General features: G+C 40.7%; 1 protein-coding gene across 5 annotated transcripts in view; it reads left to right on the forward strand.

The window, feature by feature from the left end:
• Positions 1 to 21,391, forward strand: part of cwo (transcription factor cwo) — a 39,940-nt gene that overhangs the window by 13,209 nt on the left and 5,340 nt on the right. For 2 of the 5 annotated variants that reach the window (XM_076622460.1, XM_033345955.2), the window contains exon 3: positions 11,718 to 11,847. The exons of 1 other annotated variant lie outside the window; for it this stretch is intronic. In XM_076622460.1, coding sequence (XP_076478575.1) covers positions 11,718 to 11,847 — 130 coding nt within the window. Of the gene's footprint in view, positions 1 to 4,210; positions 4,884 to 9,958; positions 10,834 to 11,717; positions 11,848 to 21,391 lie in introns of those variants that run through there. 2 more of the 5 variants (XM_076622462.1, XM_033345956.2) reach the window with 2 other exon arrangements.

The following is a 21,391-nucleotide window of genomic DNA, read 5'->3' on the forward strand; positions in this document are numbered from 1 at the left end:
ACGGCACACCGTGTCGTGCAAAACAATACCGGCGTGTGACTGACTATACATCACGTCCTAGACGCCATTTCTATAAAGGGTGTTCCCACTCGAGCGCAGAGTATCGTGGTAGATACGTGAGATCGTAAGCTTATTTTAAAGGAAGACGTCGAAATAACAAGGATGTATCTTTTCTACGAAGTTAAGTTTAAGGCTTTAAGAAGAGAAGGAATTAGTACAGCTGGATACAGTACAGCAGCCAGTACAGTCGCAAGTTTCGTTCGTCGTGGAAAAATAATCTCGGAAATTTGTCAAAGAATTACACTGGCGACCGTTGCAACCTACGAAACCGTAAACAAGCTGGAAGTAGTGGATGAACACCGAAGGAGCGAGCGAGTTCGCTTGAAATTAAAAATTAGGCGGACCGCTCTCTCGTTGTGCATCAACTCTGAAATTCTATTTTCACGCGTGGCTCCCCTACCTAACCGCTTTCAGAATTTTAATTATAACCGGGGTAGTCCACGTCGCATCCTTGACCTTTCGTCAGCCCGGGCACGCGTCATTGTCGCGTAACTATGCAATTTCGCGGAGGACTTTCGGCGCAGTTGTTTACGCAATTCGCTACGAATTATATACTTTGTACGTGCCGCTATATTGGACGCGAGGTTAATCAACGATATTGTCGCGATACCACGAACATCGGTTGAACGTTTCATTTTCAAGAGTTTCTCGGAATCGAAACGATCGTCTGATATCCGTTCGCGAGAAGAAAAAGGGAGCGAGCAGCTATTTCGCAATATTTACGAGATTTTTTTATCTTCGTATCGAGAAATCCGATTAGTACGGTCTTTTTCGATCTTGCCCTCGTCCCTGGCTCGTTTCCATCGGCATGCCTGAAGCCTGATCGTTTATGTAGATAGCTGTCTCGAAGAACTAGGCCTAGCTTCGTGTCGTTCGATCGTAAATCGATTTTGCGCTCGAATAGAAACAGGCGAACGACTTCGACTCGATCGAAAGGTTGTCTCGTGCTTGATAATTGATAATTAAGCGTATGAAGGCTAGACGACGCGACGCATGCTCGATGCCAGACGATAGTTGGTAAAAAATTCAAAGACCGAGAAATCTTCATCGTTCTTCTCGCCACGGTTCTCCTTTACAGTCTAAACGTTCGACTCTGTCACGTGTTGCTCTGCATGCCTGGTCGGATGATCCCACCGCAAGAACTTGTCATCGTCGCACTTTCCTCTTAAGGTGTCTGCGTGCGTCGTCGACTGAAAATTCCTTCGATATTGGTCGCCTTGTGAAAAATCACGGTTCGCGGCGTTCTTCGATAAAACTACTCGCGACGTAACGATGTTTCCTCGTTTACGGTTTAAAAAAGAAATTCGTTTTCCTTCTTCCTACCAAGAAGCTTTTCCTGCGATAGGCACGTACCGTAGAACGCCCGCAGAAGAACGTCCGCATCAGAGATAAAACTATCGCATACGTTGGTCGCTAAAAGAAAACTGATTCATTTCCTTTTCCGAGTAATTATGCCGCGTCCGACGTTACGTTGCACGACGCTACGTAGTACGGTTTATCATAGCGAAAAGAGGAACGAGCCGTTAAAGAGAGAAAGAAGGCAAGAAAAATGTAGGAATAAAGGAGCGTGGACGGTTCGTATCTACGTTAGAGTGCCACGTAGAGAATGTGTGCAGTGTGCAACGTGCGAATCACGAGTTAGAAACCGAGTCGAATCGGTTGGTAGTTGCATCAGCGGGCGGAGCGTCACGTAGAATTTTTCTTTTTCGACTACTCGTTACGTACACGTGCGCGTGCATGCGACGTCGTGTACATTTATGCATCGTGACTTTCTACTTACGAGCGGGGCCATTCGTACAAGTATCAGGGCACGTAACGCGCGCAATCCGATCGATTATATGGTCCACACGTGGCCGATAAGGAAGTCTCCGTTTAAATGTCCTATCGTCGTTGTCCGACCTTGCGATTATAATTGAACACCACGTAGGGAAAGTACGATAACTTCGTCTTTTCTTCGGTTTGTGTCGCCCAAGTGATTAAAAAGAAGCATTTTACGAGATATTACCGTCGCCTAAAAATACCCCGTTACTTGCTTCGCTTTCGCAGCAACGCGACAACAAGTAGCTGTTAAAGATTATTGCGCGTATATCGATAATTAATAAATGTACCAAATGATTATTAATAAATATGCAACGAGCGAAACCAGCCACGTTGGAACCTTTCGATAGAATTCGTAACAGAATCTTCTGGACAAGTTTAGCGTGCCACTCGATATTATCCTACGATACGAAGGAACGACAGAGTCACGACGTGCGTGCGTGCGCGAAATGTTCATTGCTATTCACGTGTCGTCCGATCGACACTGTCGGCCATCCTCGCCGATTGTCGACACACGTACTTTAGCGTTATAACGTTAATACGGATAGTAGGATGGAACGTTCTGGTCTCCCCTGAAATCGCACGTTCGTTCTTTCTAATCGATTATCTCAGATTCATTACTCGTTGGAAGAAATTGTAACGAGTACACGGAGAGTCTCGCTGAATTAAATCCGCGCGAGTATCGTCTACATCGGGACAGTTTTTTTTTTTTTTTTTTTACTAAATTGCATGAATAAAGAAATCGCATTTCGCTCGCAGGAATTACAAATAACGCTACGATCTTCGGCCGTTAATGAAGTTGGCAGATGTCTTAGGTTAAAATTGATTGGTTTAAAAAGCAATGTGATCCCGTTGACTTTTTGTAGCTGGATATGTACGTTATTGCAGTGTTACAGTAAAAACGACACGATTTCGAGAACATGTTTTTCAAGTTGTCGCTGCGAGGAAGTCTGAGTTACCGCAGCAAGGAAATTCTTTCGGTTTAGGGTTCTTGGAATAGATTAAAATAACGCGTATGTTCCAGTGTAATTATCTGCCTTTTTAGAGAAATATTTTAACCTTAGGTAGGAGCTTGTACTCTGATCTGTTAATCGATAAAAATTACGTCGCTTCTTACACAAAACGATACTAAAAAAAAAAAAAAAAAAGCGATACTAGGAACGTGATATCTATTTTCTTGAAATTAAGATCGCCAAATGATAATACACGTCGATAACGTTTAAAAGAAAATCACAGTTCCGGAAATTTCTAAGTTTCTAATTCGTTCTTTGCAAATAAGACAGATTTATTCGTGGTTACGTGATCCCTATGCTAGTCGTAGGAGTCGCGAACGAGAATGATAAACAGACCGAAGAAACGTTCAGCGTGGCAGCGATCGACTGATAAAAATGCTGCAGATTTATTTGCTGTTTTCTACGTGGTTATGAACGCTGCCCACTTTACGCACGTGCGTGAGTCGATTCGTGGTTTATGATATAACGCGAAAGTGAATGGCGTTAATGACTACGCTTCGATTGGCAGAAAGGTCACGGAAGGTCGTTGAATAATTTTGCACGATGTTTTACTTTATCGATTTCCTGTTATAAAATAAATAAATATATCATGCGTATGTAAAGATTTAGTGGAAAATCTAACGGTTACCGATTCTCTGTGGTTCCAGAGAATGCAAAAATATCGCATAAATCTCCGAGACGCGTACAACAAGATTCTTAGTTCTCCGTCGAAAGCACAGTTTCTCATTCAGCAACCTGCGTGTGCGAGAAAACCGTGACGTTACGTGAAATTTTGACCAAGGAGAATTCGCGAAACGCCGATTTCCGCCCGATCTTACGCCAAAGTCGAGTACGCAGTTTTAGCGTTTAAAATGGATTTTCATTTTGTCATTGCAAAGAATAACTCGAGATAAGCGGTGAGTTATTAATCTCTTAGCCGTGTAGTGGTCGACTAGATGTCAAATTCCAAATTACTTGGTTCGAAGAGATACGAGCGAAAGATAATAAATTATTCTCTGTGTCCACTATTTTGAATTTTGTCGTTCGTCGAAAATGTAGTATGAGAGCTTTGCCAAATTTATGAATTTATCTGTACGCAAATTGTAACAGATATTTTGTAATTTGGAATATTCGGAGGAAAATGTTGACGATTGATGTCACTTTTTGCGGCTTCGACAAATATTATTCTTGGCTACTTTCTTTGTAGAAAATAATTGTTACGGATTCCGAGACAGAACAAGTTAGATCATGCGTATAATTAAGACGTCGAGAACAAAAATCATGGTTATTTATGCATTGAAATGCGATACTTATTTACATTTTAACGTGTTATATAATTTTGTACGGTCTGTTTGATTGCCGAAAGTATAGTTATGCTACGGATTATACGTATAATTATCACAGAAAACTTTAACAGTTTGGCAGAAATAACAGCTTCGAGTTCACAAATTTCTGTACGGTAGTAATCGACTTACAAATTTATACGTTTAACATCGCGTTTTATCTCAATAGGGCTCGTATCGATCGAAAGCTTGATCGATACGTCATACGCGTCCAGTGATAACGTATTTTAAAACTTACGTTCTTCAAAAATATGAATCGTTCGACGATGACAACTGAACTCGATTGTGACTCATTCTCCTTGTGAACTTAAAGAAACGTTCTCTTCTTCCGAACGATAACGAAACTTTAACGAAATAACGTCTGGCGGGGAATGGTAGGGAGAGAGATGGGAGAAAATCATCGTCGTCGTCCACTAATTTTCAGCGAAATTTCTAAATTGCAGCGTTAAAGGGCGAATAATTAGGACACGTGGATAAAATGTGGAAAATCGCAAAGAATCGCGAGCATATAAAGCAAGTAAACAGGTCGTCTTCCGACTGAGCGGCTGACGCACGTGCACGAGTCAGCCAATGCTGTGGGTGCAACCATATGTGAAAGTGACAGCACGCACGGACAGAGCCAAGCAAGGTGGTGGGCAGTAAGGTCGACGAAGGACGTCGCGAACCGCAGGTACTGTTGGCGGTCTTTCGTGCTTGGATTTCGAGCCAATTAAAATCCAGATCGTAATTAAGGTCATGCGTGATTTCGACGGTTGTTTAGAAATGTCCGCATTAACCAGACTCCAACCGCGTAGCCCCGTTATTACGAGGACGCTAATCGAAACGAAAACGAAAGAGCTGACTCGAACATTCGCTCGTTGAATACGTTTTATAAATATAAGACGATTTAATAAATAATCAGAGTTGTTTGTTGACACGCGCGTTCTCCATTACTTTATTTAAACAGCTTCGATCGAATTTTTTTTGTCGTATGTGTAGATTACAAAATTTAGATGAAAATCCATACGAACGTCCATTTGTTTTTTCAAGATCGAAAACGTGTTAGCCGCAACTAGAAGAATGTAACTCGCAATGTTTATTTCGATATCCGTGAAGTTTGTTTTATCCATGCGAAACACTCACCAGCATTCCATTTTCTTAAGACAAACAAGGAAGCGTGTCCGTTGGTGCGTCGTGTCGGTACGAGGTTGCATCCTCTCGACCTCCTTTTTTGGACTTCCTTTTCTGTTTGGCCCGATTACCCACACAGTAGGACAATCAAAAACGGTTCGCGTGCATGAACGTGTTACGTCACGAGTAGAGTTTGCTGCACGCCGAGCGGAGAGTTCGCGGATATTCTTGTGCCGATGGGCGGATCCGTGTAATTGCAGCCGCTATTAATGGAGAGTAACTCGAAGTCTCGTTACGAAATCACAGCTCCGTCCATCCTGCGCTTTCGCGCGCACCTGATGAATGCCACCGTAATTCGCCGGATGCCAGAAAGAAAAAAAAAAAAAAGGAATTCTCGTCGCACGTGTGGCGCACGGGCAACGGAACCCAGATAGAATTCACGGATACCAACGTTTTGCAACTGTCGTTGGACTTTTAATGTAAGCTAATCATTGCGCAATCTCGCAACACGTGAACTGTGCCAGTTCGAAACGAGCACGGCCACGAAAACGGCGATGGATTAATAAATTATCGTGGTTCGAGGCGCAAACAATTTTTGGCCTCTACGTATATGTACAATATATCGGTGAAAAGTTTGACCGAGTCAAAGCGTCGTAATCCTTAGCGTGCAATAAACTAATTCTGACCTAGAAACCTCGTTCAAACGAAACAATAGTAAAACATTATTGCTGGCAGAAACGAAAGATAAGAGAAAGATAAGGCAATAAATATCATTAATAAATCTATCGGAATATATATACGATATATATAAAATATCGTATTTTATTTTGTCCTCGTAATTCGTAAATATCATTGAAAGTGATACCAAACTTTTAAGTAGCAATGCGTTCATCGAATTTGAAATGACGGTACTACGAATGTTAGGTTAGCTTTGGCACTGATTCAGTCTGGAAATGTTGTCTCACCGGGCGAAGGAAATTAATTTTGCTAATTGTGCCTTTCTGATTCAGCCGACTTACGGTAGAGATGAAAAACGAACCGCGGAGGGATATTCGTGATATTTTTGGTTCCTGTGATTCATATTTCGATATTAATATCAGGTCGTGTTACACTTTCGAAGTTTGGAAACTTGAAATTACTATATTTCGCAAGTTCTACGATTTAATTATCTTTTACCAGGAACGCTCCTATGAAATTGGGTCGAATTCTTCGCTTAACTGCCTTGAAAATTACTCCATCAATCCCTTCATAAGCGAAACGTATCTACGATCGAACGTAGTTTCGCGTAAAAAATGGAAATTTTAACGAGTTATTAAGCGTTAACAATTTCATCGAGTGTTCAAGTAAAAATTCCGAACTTTCCATTTGGAGATCGACGTGGTTACACGGACAGTTCTGGCGTTTACTTACGAAAGCGTACAGACGACGAAGAGGTGCGTGCAGGAATGGATGTACAGGTGTGCGTCGACGAACAGTGTGCAAGCGGTGCAAAAAATAAAGAAGAAGAAAGGGGGAACTGGAGTCACATGTCGGAAAATGTCAACCACGTGCAGATACACGAGGTTTCTCGCCTGTAACACGTTCAACGTGCTCGTGCTCGTGCAAGAAACGATGCAGAAAATTGTTTCAGATAATTTACTTGCGTGTTACATCATTTACATCTCAGCGAAGCGTGTGGAAAAAAATAGATACCGTGTAACGAACCGCTTGCTCGTCGATGAAGCCAAGGACGCTGTCTTGTTGTTTTTTTTTTTCTTTTTTTTTGTCGAAAAACACGTAATCGGTATCGAACTGCGAGAGAGCTTAGCTTGTTTCACATACGTGTTTCTGTCGAGTACGCTCTATCCTGATTAACATTTTTATTGCGATGGCATTCTTAATTTAACACTAGAGTTATTGACCTATGTGCGCGTTTAAAAATACGGTACATAGATAATTATAATTATAGTGGTACGATGAAAATAAATAGGTATACATAAATACCTTAGATAAATAACAGCTATATCTTGTTTTAGTATAGCGTTGCGAACGCAGTCGACCTACCGATATTTAAATCTTGTTAGTGGATAAAGTCGATTCTTCAATTGTCCTGTAATTATTTTAATCGATAATAAAATCAGCGATAGAAATTTCGAACAGATTCGATCGCAAAAGTTTCCAGCCAATTCTAAGCACGTTTCTACGCACGTTCATCATAATCACCTGCAATGGTTTAAATTGTCGACATCGTCGAGTGGTCAAAATCCACTATTACGCGTCGCATCATTATCGTCATTACATTTCGGTGTTGCAGCTACGTAAATAGATTGTTCGCAAATTGACAGCAAATGTCAAAGCGTGAAAGTAATATCATTAGTGGTTAAAGCGTTGCTAAGCATTACATAGACAACGGTACGTGGCTGTACGATAATCACTCGACAATAATGCGCTCCTTTCATTACACAAATTATACGCGACGCGATTAGCCATGAAATTTCTCTATCGCGAATTCTGTCTCGGAGCTGCGCGACCAATAATAATAAAGAAACTTAATTTTATCGATTGGTGTATGTATAATTATATATCGATGTTCAAACATTGGTTTAACGTTTTTTTTCTAACGACAGACGACATTGAATTAAATCGTTTTCATCCACACGGTACGAATAATCGTTGGCATAATTAATTCTGGACGTAATTTGGTTAATATACTTCGCTAATCGATATCTTCCATCGTCGTGAGGCTTCATTAATTTTTTACCAAATAATCCTTCGTGTAATGAATTCGCGAATAACCGGAATCCGCTTTGAAAAGAAATTAAAAAAAATAGAAATTTTGTATAATATTGCCATCGCTATGTTAATTACGCTAAACAAGGTAATTAAATCTAATACGGAATTCTTGTGCGAAATATTTTTATCGTTAACGCGAAACGCAGAGAAAAAAGAAGAAGATGCGACTGTTTTTCTTTCTCCTTGATCGCAAGAATCTCGCGTCTCTTTAACTCGTCGTACGTGTTACGTGATCGACCTAATGTTTAACACGAGCCGAGAAAGAGCGGCCACGTGTCGCGTCGACGGAATTTTATGTACAATTCCGCTACGAGGATATTGTCTTTATATAGCGCATTGCCTTCGGCGTAAAATGATTCTTAGTACGCATTTTAGATTTATAATCTGGAAAAACAAAACAAAAAAAAAAAAGAAAAAAAAGGAAAGGAGGAAAAAGACCAACAGGGAAACTCGCTTGACTACGAGAAATTATTACCCAAATAGGTAATTTATTTACTCAGACATTCTGATGCTAATATACTTTTATCTTGTTTTCGATCTTACCTTACGAAACAGATAAATGTTCCTAGAAATTTGCACTTTTAAGAAGAACAAACAAAATCTTACGTTCTTACCAGCGCAGTATATGCGATGTAAGAAGGTACATCGTTCTACTTGCACTTACCTGCGAGGCAACGATATTTTGTTTATTGTAGCCTAGCAAGGCTCGTACCTCGGCTGGTACTACGTATTGAGTCATTCCAGACACACAGCTTTAATTATGTGTGCATAGTAATTAGCTAGTGCAACCGTTTGTGTATTCAACTATTCGCTATGGCGTAAGCTTAATTTGGAACGTCAGCCGTCACGCTTTACAGTCGTTCGAAAAATACCGTTTACGTCTTAACAAAGGCATTATTGCATAACAAATTCTTCTTACACAATGCTTGTATCGAGTAAATGATATTAATGAATTGACAAGTTACGAGTTGTAGGTTGTAGGGATTTTCTTTCTTTATAATCGAAAACTCCAATTTCGAGCATAGAAAATTTCGTGTCTCTGATTAGAGATCGTCAAGTTTCTTGGAATTTATTAATTCCTTTGTTTTCAGGTGCTTCTTAGAAACGTCTTCTTTCATCATCGGACATTTTACCGCAATGCAGGGAAATTTATCAATACCGATAACTCGTAAAATCTCACTACGAATATCGCTTGAATTACATGCAAGAAATCGTTTGGTACCGTTGAAAAATTCGAAACCGTTCGAAGTTTCCACGTAATTAATTATTCTTACCGTATTGGTACATAGCACAGTTGCATTTGCGATGTAAAAGGAAAACAGGAGCTAGCACGTTTTTATTCGGTCTCACCGCATTGTAATCGTTTCCTCGTCGATGACTGGTAAACGAGCTGTGACGGAAACCATTAGACGTTTGCCCGCTGAAAATCACGATTTCTTGCATCTATGTTGTGTGTGTATAGCGTGATTTAATTTGCGCGTAGTTATTCTACAAATTATCAAGTATCAAGCAAGCAATCGTCTTGTCGGACAATTTTTCAATTAAAAATATTTGTACGACATTGAAGCGTACAATGGTGAATGAGATGGAAGAGAATGCTCTATGAATAACTTCGAAGAGAATATTTGCCGAATAGTCCATCTATTAATATCGTCTAGCTGTCTCGGTACGTACAACGTTTCCTTCTGATAATGGGTCATAGTTCGAAGGAAATTCCAAAATTAACCGATTATATCGGCTATTTTTATAGATGAATTATGGTGGAATTTTTGAAAGGAAATTCTGTAGAAAAAGTTGTATCTTTAAAAGCTGTTTAACATCGATCAACATCTGTATAGTACAACTTGTAATAGCCTGTGTAACATAACTTTACCAAAAAAGTAAGAAACACGGGTAACTTCGAATATCTTAACACATCTTGAAAAATGAAAAATACTGGACAAAACGTTTTCATTGAGTTCTATCACGTTTTATCAAAGTACCAACGAATTTTGTCATCCGTTTCAGATATTCGTCGTCTATGTATGTATTACTTATTCGTCGGCAATCCGACCGATCCTATACCTAGCGATTGACTCTGTTAATTCGTTGGAAAGCTACGTTTTGCCCTACATCGGCGAGGATGATTCTCTTTAGACCTTATTGTATCGTTGTGATTCAATGCTCTTTGAACGCGACGAATCGCAAATATCTGAGAACCTTTAAGCTGTTCCTCAATATTTATGTGGATGGGAAAACGGGGGTATCGTTAAGGCTGTCGTAGCGTTCGGTCAGCTGCACGGTGAACCGGTGTCAGCTGCAACTTTTACGCGGTACGACATTGCTGGTGTTATCAATAATGCGCGGATACTCGTGCCTTTTCCGTCCACTCTATTTACAGCAAGAAATCTATAACGGGGCAGAGGACGTGGACGTGTCGGGTTATTGACTGAAACGTTCGCTCCGTAGTTCGAAACGTTACGTAAAGCGTGCGCCTACAGCTGCGGTCGAGCTGGATGGACGACGATCATTTCCGCCTAGAGAAATTCCGCGAGTAACGCGCCGATCGATGAACACGTGCTCGACATCTGGTAACTCGTCCGCATCGCGGAACTTCGTTCCATTTACCCATTGATTCTTCAAACTCGTTCGGATTAATCGACTCGTTCGAATTCGAGCTACTCGAAGCAAGTAACGACTCGACTAATGAGAACGAGAATAGAAACTTCGATGGATATTTCGAGACAAGTAAATAACAGGTTCGTATACGTTTGTCGAAATGTTTCAATTTACCGGAACCTTGAAGTTGCTCGCGATTTATTATACATGTACGTTCGTCTCTATTATACGTATCTGTCGTATACATTTTTATAAATTAAAATTTCTAACGTACGTCGAAACGTCTACTTCTTGTACATTACGAAGCGTATAATTCAGGCATCAGACTTCCAAGAATTTGCTTTTTATTATTTAGTAAAATATCTGACAAACGATCTCCGCGAATCGTGAAAATGATAAATTTCTTATAATTCCAACGATCCCTAGAAGTCGTAAAGTATGGTACTGTCCGGTAATAAATCAGAAACTCGTGGTTCGAAGAGGAATTCGCATATATTTGCGCGTCGAGTAATCGTAATTGAGAAAATCGGTTTTATGACCATGTGTTTTGTTAGCTCGCACGGTCCTGGTGATCCGTGTTTTTCAACGTTTTACAACGATCCATTTCTGGCTGGATCTCGAGCAGCATTTTTCGAGAGTTTTACGAACCTTCGACGTTTCTACTAAAACTCGCACGAATGTGAAAGCGACGAGAGTTATTCGAACACGACATCCTTTCTGCTGTCGCCGTGCCATTGTTCACGGAACTGTCGCGGGAAATTTCTTTTCGTCGGAGCACCATGCGTCACGGTGCAATCGCGACAGGAATTCACGATCTTTACGTGACTGCCGTTACGAAATTCCAAGGATCGAATTTTGAAATCGTTTCACCTTATATCTCGCCCATTAGGGACTAAGCGTTAAAACAACCCGTAAAAGTTGTGTAAACGCAATATTATCGACGTAATGTTATTAGCGATATACGAGGAACAAAGAAAGCCAACTGGACTCTGGTATAAATGGATGCTCTATGTTTTCTTTGCAGTCTGGATGCTAGATCTTGCAAGGACGAGATATACAGGATGGGAATAGGCACTGGGTATTGCGAAGGAAACTTGAACTTTGCTACAGCCTCCGAGGATGACGAGGTTTATACCAAGAAGAAGGTTTCTAGGGTGAGTCGTTTTGTCTTCTCTTTATATCGTTCACCACCGTATCATTTTTCTTTTCTTCGTAAGATTCGGAAGAAATCGAAAGAAAGAGACTATGCTAGCCAGCAGTTCAGGACTGTAGTAACCGCGATACGTATCAATCTTCGCAAGTTCGTATACGGTACAGGGACCGGAAAGGCCGCGGTAAGATCCGTCGCTCGAGGAACCGGTATTTAGGCCAGCATAGAGAAAGGTTTTCCGTGTTTTCGAATCGACTGGTGATGCAACAGCTGGTTGCCACCGATGACGGTCACGTTTCTCGAAAACGAGGGTTGCGACATCGCGTCTGGGCGAAATTGGTTTCAGCGTGGCGTTGTATACCTTGGCCAAACTTATAAAGGCCTTTCTTATTTATTATAAAATCCGTATCGAATTTCGACTTTCGATAAATTTTGGTTCGCGCGTTTCCTTTGATTCGTCGTCGATTATTCATTCAAACTGTGGTTCAGGTTACGATTCTGTTATATTAACGAGCAATACGTGCCAGAAAACGTGGCCCCTCGAGGCGCATATCGCGTCCCGAGGAATGCACCTGTTAAAGTCGTTGACGAATTATTCGGATCGCTGGCATCGCCACGTTGTTTGGCAGTATAGCTTGATTTTACGAGCTTGGCCAGGTGTGGCGGATTCTCCACTCGGGAGTTTCCATTACATAGGTTCGCCACACGATATAGATAGGGCTCTTTCACGAATATTTTATATGGCCGATTAACCATCACGTTGGAATTATGACATCGATATTCGTGGCTTTTTTAAATCGATCGAATTTACGCGAGACGAAGTAAAATTAATATTTATGCGTTTTAGAATACGTTAACGGTTTGCTCTTTTTACGATTCATATGTTTTATGTATAATCTTTTGAAACGTATGGCCGAGAAAAATGTACTTTTAGAATTTAAGGAAGCTGGTAATTGCACGTAAGAAACGTGTTATATTCGACTCTATCTGCGAGTAACGCAAGAATAACAAAAAGCGTCGAATGTTGCGTATCCTTCTGCTTTTTGCGCTTTTTACTTTTCTTCACGAGCGTTACGAAGCTTCGACCACGTAAATTCTATTTTCGCATGATATATCGTATCGTAGCAATAAACACAAATAGACGCGAAACGAATTGATTCCAGGAAAACAGCTTGTCGCCGGTTTAAGTACGATCGCTAAACAGGTATTAGCTCGAAGAAGCTTCGGTCACGCGCGTTCCAATTTACGTAGAAAAACAAAAGTACTGCTTAACCGATTGCGTGATATGTATCGGAGAATATAAAACCTTAGGTAGTGGCGCGGCATTTTATCTCGATAAAAATGGCCCGATAAAACGTGACGATGATCGAAGATTCGCAAGAAGGGAGGTCGGCTTGTTCTGAATTAATATTTACACGCAACGGGCATGCGACACGCTCGTGAAACGATATCCTGTTCATTCTGTAATTGCATCGGATCACGTGCAACGAGCACGTTCGAATCTCTGGCGTCGTGTCTGGCGTGAAACGCGGGGAATGCCAGTTTTGGCAGGGGCTGGCTTGACGATTAGAGCAACGTGGCGCGGATATTAGTCGCGTTGCATCGCGTCGCGTCGCGTCGCGTCGCGTCGTATCGCCTTGCGTCGAGACATCCAGCATCGTTCAAGGCAGCTTGCGCAATTGCTTTTGCGTGCGTCCGCTGCACTTGCGTCGTTGCAGATTCACGCACGGGTAATTCTAATTCACGTGTTACTAGCTTCGAAGGAACCGACCACGTTCTCTCGTTCTCGTCGATGTCTGTCGGCGACGATCGATTCAGTTGTGGTTTGAACCGAGGGGTGGGTCGAACCAAGGCGCTGTAATGGCAAAGATCGTAAAGTAAAAATGAACGTAGCACGATGGCAGTCGAATGACGGAGCCATCGAAACGCTTGGTTCGATCGTAATAACGACGTTTTTCGTTAGGCTTCTTAAAAAGTCTTAAAAATGATATATCACGCACAGTGTGTTCGATGCTCGCATTGAAAGTAACGTGCCATCTCTCGATCGGTCGTGCCACTTTTACATAAGTCCACAGTTCACGATACACGTTCCGATCAGACGTGCACGAACAACAACGTTGTATAGTTGTTAATGAAAGCGCTTTAATCGTTTGCGAAAGGCGACGCAATCATACTGTTGATTACAACTACGACTGATAATTAGCAGGGATCCCGTTTATTTTCGTAAAGTTCCCCATGGTGACGCCATCCGTGGCGTAACGATCATTCCGATTACATTTATCATAGTAAACGTTTCGTTTTAAGCGAACGATGCCGATCGAGGCACGAACGTCGTGAATCGAAGGGCTCGTGATAAACAACCTGCGTTGAGTTTTACGACTCTTTGGATAAAATAACGCACGAAGACAGCAAGGGAAGCGTACACGAGCTACATCTGCTATTTCATAAATGTTCTATAAATTTGATTTCGGTTTAAAACTCTGTCGAAACTCTCGAACTTGCCGAAAGTGGAGCACCGAATGCGTTCGTAATGATTCGTGCATACACACACGCGCGCACACACGTACATATAAGAATTAGTACGAAATGTATTCCAAAAAGTTGGAGGTATTTATAGAATGTGTTATTTTTAGAACGTGTCTGAAATTGGAGGATAAATTTCTGTGCTTCGGTAGTGGTTTCGCAATTTCTATGCTTCCTAGATCCATTATCGGTTCTCGTTCAGGAAGTGACCGTTGAGCGTGACGAAGCATCTGCTCGCGATCACGTAAACCAAACGACCGATCACGCGGATTCGCGATGCAAACGAATGCCTTCTCTCAGCGATTATAGCGAGCGTGTAACTGGGAATTCACGGCGAAGGAAACGCGGCTTTCGGTGTTCACGCGCGTACAGCTAATCGATACAAAAGTTGGGAATTTCAAGTGGCCTGCTTTCATCGCTAGGTCGCTTTATGGTAATTCGCGGATTACATTAGAATTTCAAGAGCGCCCGAGGGATTCAGTGACCCCCTAATTTTCACGCGCAACAACTTTCCAATTCCTCGTCATGTCCGAACGTCCGTACGATCGCTTCACGCAGACACGCGACATCATTTTTCCAACAAATCGAAATTACGAGAGAAATTCACGTTGAGACGAGACGAAAGCATCTTCCCCGGGAAATTCGCACGGTAAAGTTCGTATTTTATCTTACCGTAACGACGACGAGTGACCGTGACGAAGTCCATCGCGCTTTCTTTTGTCTCTTCGCTCGATGCAAAGTCGATTTAGCGACCAGATGATTCTAAGCGGTTGACCGAAAAAGCGTTGTTATCGGCCTCGCGATACGTTTATTACGAACTTTGATTTGGACTAAGTTTCCGTTAAAATCGGACGGCCAGTTGCGAAAGTGTCGATCGGATTGGTAACGTAAGCTCACGCTTATTTTCGTGAAGACACGAGGACTTAAAAATAATTTATTTCGCGACCCGCTCGAAACGACGACGTCTCGCCTATCCTTGACTCGATTCTAAGGATCGGCGCAGAGTCGAGAGTCTCTCTCTCTCTCCCTCTCCCTCTCTCTCTATCTTCGAAATCATCGCGACTGCCAATTCAGGTTGTCAAATCGAAGCTAAGGTGAAAATCTCCGGCTCTTTATCTTGTGTTACGCAATCACCTTCGTTTTCGTATCGTTATATAATCTCGATCGATTTCGAGAGGATCGGTGGTTGAAAACATCGGACGCCAGCGAAGTCAAGCATTTTCTTTTTTAGTAAAGATTCTGTAATCTCGAAAGTTTGTTCTCGTACTTTAGTCGTATGTCGTGATAATACCTGTTTCGATGAGAGCTCACGGCCGAGATTACGAAGAAATCGTAGAGCGAAGCGAAGATACGACATTTGAAAAATGGTAATTCGTTTAAACTGATTTGAGAATAATCGATCTACGTATGAAACGTTATGCGTCTGTCGGAGAAATTTTGTTCCGTTTGTTAGAACTTGCCGAGTGAATATCGATGTTCGTAATTTTGTTAATCGACGCTTCTCGCGAAACGTTATGGTAATTTTGATAAGCGTTCAGTTTAAATAAATATTCGGAAGTTCGTTAAAATTAGACAATAACCGATCGATAAAAATGCAAAAATATATAAAGCTCGAGTTATTAAAACTATCCTCCAGAGCGTATTTTTAAAGAAGTGACGATGCGAGTAAAAATGGGGCGCAAAAAGGGAACGTTACCTATCCAATTTTCCACCAGAACGGTATACGAAAATATTCGATATTTTGTGTTTCTTTCCTCTTGAATTTCTTACGACGCTATCAGTGATACCTTGTGACCTGTTTTTGACATGTTTCGTACTCGGATTAAGTTGCTGCTTGATTAACATCTCGATCAAACTAGGTTGTCAGATAAACTCTCTTGTAATAAACACGACGATTGTTCTACGTTACAGATATCAAGGTATTCAGATACTTTTGCTCGAAAAATTCTATCGACACTTTTTTGTACACAAATTACGACCACGAGAGGATTAATCCGTTTCCATCGTATTACAGTTATTTTGCAATTACCATGCGTTTTCCATTACTTGTTGCCGATCCAATATTATGTTACTATATTGCGAATCGAATAATTCTAAGAGTTTGTTTTTGCCTGTTATACGTTTTTGCGTATATCAGTCGTTGCATACATATCGAATCACCCGGAGAACGATACAATTGATAAGGTAAAAAATAGGCAGGGTGTTTCTTAATCCCCTACTACGGTAAATGGTAATTTTCCATAATAGTCTTCTATGCAATAATTTCCCACGTGCTCGATTCCCGTCTCTCAAACGAACACGTTATATAAGGAAATCGACGTTTACGACTTTCACAGATTTTTATTTACATCTTAATCACTGTCATACAAACATTTAATTACGATTAATACGTGTAATTGTTTAAATAAATCCGTCGCTACGATAATTTTATCGTATTTAATTATCTTATCGTTTCTTGCAATTATCCTGAATTTAATACAATTGATAAAGTAAAAATACCTATTCGCTTTTAATTTTCGCAGATATCTCATAATTAATGGCTTCTTCTTCCTTCTTTTTTTTTTCTTTCAGCTGTGTCATTCCTCTAGCAAACGATGCTTAAATATAAATAATTAGATAGATATAGTCTTACATAGATATAGATACAAATGATTCGTTTCTTAATGAATTAACGCTCGATGGAATCGATTATCTTATCCGTTTCGTTATTTAGGATTAAATACGATGGAATGGAGAATCGAATCGTAACCTTCGCAATGGTTTGGTGAATGCAAGGTTCTTCGATGAATTTCTCAGAAGTATGGTTTATACGCGGTCGTTTTTTCTTCTGAACGATGCACGACGTGTCGCGGATGTGCTCGATGGCACGAACGTGATTTTCACACCACCGTAACGTTTCACGCGGGGAAATACCTGACCGGATTCTCGGTCATGGCTTCGGCAGTGAGTCAGGGTCTCGATACAGCTTCTACGTCATCGGGTGTTACCACGGGCCAATGACGATCCCCAAGCGCGTACTCTGCTCGCGATTAAACCGTCTAAGATTAGGCGATGCTTCTTCGGGTTTGCTTTTTATAGTGTTCACTCGTCGAGCAAGAAGAATATTTCAAACATACTGTTCACACGCTACGAGATAAATATTTGCTACGAGTATACGTACCCTTTTTTCCTTTCGCGTTTTTTTTTTTTCATTTTTTCATCGACACCTATTTTTTGGATAACCAAGAAAAAACTCCAAGTTTGCCATAAGTTTTTATGTCGTCTGGAGTATTGGCATTCCATCGTTCGTATGGAATCGACATACGTACAATAAAATCAACGTTTGCTCACTAATTCAATTTTCGTACTTTCCACACGATCCACGTTTTATCGTCTGTTTAAAGTGTAAACGATCGGAAAGTCAAATAATTTTCTGCGTATGTAATGAACCTTGGCCACGCGAATGCACGCGAAAGAAATGAAATTCACGTTTCACGTGTAAATTATTATCAAGTTACGCTGTTCTTAATCGCTTTCTTCCTAAATTTCGTGACTTTTATCTTGTCTTTCTTTTCAATCAAATTGATATTATTCAAACATCGTAGGTATTGGAACTCGCCAAACGCGCAATATTAACAACATATTGGAATAACAATTTATGGCGGAGTAACAACGTTAACCTATTTAATTAAGAGCTATTTAACCGACGTAGTTATCAGATATATGTACTTACGCTTTTCTTTGCTCAACCACATTTTCTTACCTAACCGCTCCTGTTCTATGTCTTTCGCGCGAACAACAACCAGTAGCGGTCTCTCGGTAGATGTTCCGTTTCCTTGTCTGTTTTGCACGTGACGATCGAGATAATGCGAGTCACGCGCCTCTGCAGGTTTTCTGAAACTTCGTAGAGTAGCGTAGAGTAAGTACGTTTATCGCGTTTCGAAGAAAACCTGTTCGTAACGTCGCATGAAAAAGCCTTTAGCTTGTCTCCTTATGCAGATCGTATTTTCATTCTCGTGCTTCGAAATGATTAGTTGTTTGTGAAACGGAGTAACATGGCCAGAAAATCGTTTTGACCCTCGTTGGGCGCTCGAGGAAAAACGCTCACGAAGCGATGATTATCAGTAGCGACCCAAATAATAATATCACTGGCGTAGAAACGATGTGAGAGAACTTATTCGTGTTCCATAAGAGCAGCGACCTTTCTTACGTCGTTCAAGTTACAAACGTTGTGACACGAATTTTACAGAATTCGCGTGTCACCGTTAAAAAGATTTCCAGAGTTACAAAGTACCCTGCTTTCGCTCAACGCTTTAAGTTTACAACGTACTTTTCTCTTAGTCTCGTTTTGTTTGATAGCGAGATGAACTTAGATTAGAAAAATTGAATTTTACGATATTCGATATTTAACGGTAACTTTTCATTTCGAATTTCCACCTACGAGTTAAAATTCTCGCCTATTTAAAAACTTTCGTTCGTACGTTGTTCGCGATAGAAAATTTTCAAATTTACTTACCTCTACTTACTTATTATACAGAGGTTATTACCTCTTACTTTCTAACCTTACATATTCCGCTCTTTTCGTTCAGCGATACTTTTAACGTTCCGTCATTCTTAAAATCGTTTCTAGAGACAATATTTACTTCCTAATCTATTAGATGCAGTTATTTGACTTTAACGAGCATTTAAATTTACATTCGAAACGTTTCCATAAGTTATGTTTAAAGTTCCTAACATCGAACATTGACTGCTATTATTTCTTAAAATAGAATGGTACGACTGAATAAAACGATCGTACAGACCGTGTCGCTCGACTGTTACGGATCACATAATGGTTATAGACTGAACTGGACTCGGTTGTAAGCGAGATCCCTGTAAAACTAACCTTAGGTATCGTGTAATTTCATAGTTTCGCGCTAAACATAGCTGACAGAATTGAAAGGTCGCGAAATTGTATCGGAATAGAACGACAAACGAATTTTATAGCCGAGCTGAATACAATCTTCCTCCGATTCAACTTACATGCACAGACAGATAACTGTTATCTCTTCTCTTCGTTGCACCGTTGCACGTGTTGCACGTTGCGTGTCACTGATTCGTCTCGCACGTGATGCCATCTAGTCACCGATTAGTTAAATTCCCCATATTTCGACAGAATTGTCTATTTCGGCAACCACTGACTTTCTTACTTATCGAGAAACAACGATTATACGCTCTGCCCCTCTCCCGTTCCTTCGCATTTTTAATTCTTTGTCTCTTATAACCTTTGTCTCCGTCTTTTGTCTTTGCAATCGAAATACGAATTTCAAAGACAAAGAAGAGATACCTTTTTCGAGCGAAATAAACACTCTGTATTCTTAATAACTTTTGTATTCTTCGAATATGCCAGTTATGTACATAATGGTTAAATAACTCATCGCAATATATCCATAATGGAAATGTAACTGTATAGAAGTACGGGCTAGTGAATCATTCGACGATATCGCATGTTTGCTTTAACCGTATGAAATACTCACTTGTTATTTTGTCTCCGGCGAATGAAACGCACGACCGACGTGAAATTGTCGATCTTGTTACGAAATGGCTGGTTGTTCCCTATGTTTTTCGCCAGTACTGCCCCCCTGCTATTCCTTATCGAGATACAAAAGGGGGAATTCGTATTTTCTTGTCACGTGTTTCGTTGGAGTTCGATTACGAACAAACGGATCGTCACGAGGGCTTGACGTAGACGTAACGATTGCTATGAGCTTTCTGCGAATGAGACGCAAGTGCGTCGTTATGGGATATCGTCTTGGACTTCGCGCGGTGCCATTAAACGAAGTCGATAACTGAGCTTTCTCGATAACCGATCGGAGGTTAATCATACTCCAGTGGACCGGCGCGATGCAGATTCGATTCTGGAAAATAGTGCCTCTTGGTTTGGACTTTAGTACAACCTCTATCGCGTTTCTTCAGCCGCGTAAAAATCTATCAATACCATGATTCTTTATTTCGCGAACGTGTTTCCGTTTATAGCTAATACATCGTTCATATGGGATATAAAGAAGGCACTATGATTCTTGCGAACGTTGCGTTTTTGCAGGATTTATAGCCGCATTGGCTGATATTAATAAACGATTGGAGTACATGATATTAGTCAGGATACTATCGCAATATATGATTGGAATAGCAGTGTGTGTCGATCGAAGTCGAACCAACGACTAACGTTTCTTTTACTCCTGGGAAATCATAATAATTTATGTTCGTAACAAAAATAATACGTAGCCAGTTGCGTCAGGGTTGCTAAAAACAGCACGTGTCCATTCACAAGGTGTTGCTCGTAATCAGTCTCGCACGTTTGTCCTCGTAAATGTATTTTTCGCAGTCAACGTGATCATTCGTCCGCCGGAGACATTAGATATGCGATATTCTAGAATTAGACGACTTATGCGAAAAGGAATGCTTCATATGCATCGACAGTGGCCAGTAAATAACATTTCCGTGAGAAGCCGTGTATTTCCGTGTATTTGTTCGTGTTACTGGTACAGTCTTATCAGCAACGGAATCGGCGATTTAACCTTTGATAAATATTCGGATCGCTTAACATTTTTTTTTCAAATTATTTATATCCCTTTCTCTATCTTCGCTTAAATTTAAATATTCAAACAGCATTATCATCCTCGCACGGAATTGCTGTTCTTTTCTTCTTATCAAGGCCATTCATCTTTCCTACGTCAAGATGTAAAGTCTTCGTAGGAAGGCACGTTTCCGGGTACAAGCGACGTGAAAAACATGTTTCGCAATAGTATATTAAAATCAACGGCTCGTGCGTTCTAGCTTTCTGGTGCCGATTTGCTTATTCAAACGAGTTGGATGACAATATATTAATGTTCGAGCGTTTCGTTTTTATATCTAATACGATGTTACGGATGATAAAAACGATCGTTTACCGAGCTAGCTACTAAAAAAGTCGTAAGACGAGAAGAGTTTCTTAAGACGTTTCCTTTATTTACCGATTAATTTACTAGTTATATTTCTTATATTATCGGTGAAGTTATCCCTGTCGA

Source organism: Bombus vancouverensis, chromosome 10 (assembly GCF_051014615.1).
Source record: "Bombus vancouverensis nearcticus chromosome 10, iyBomVanc1_principal, whole genome shotgun sequence".
In the NCBI taxonomy this organism is placed as follows: Eukaryota; Metazoa; Arthropoda; class Insecta; order Hymenoptera; family Apidae; genus Bombus; species Bombus vancouverensis.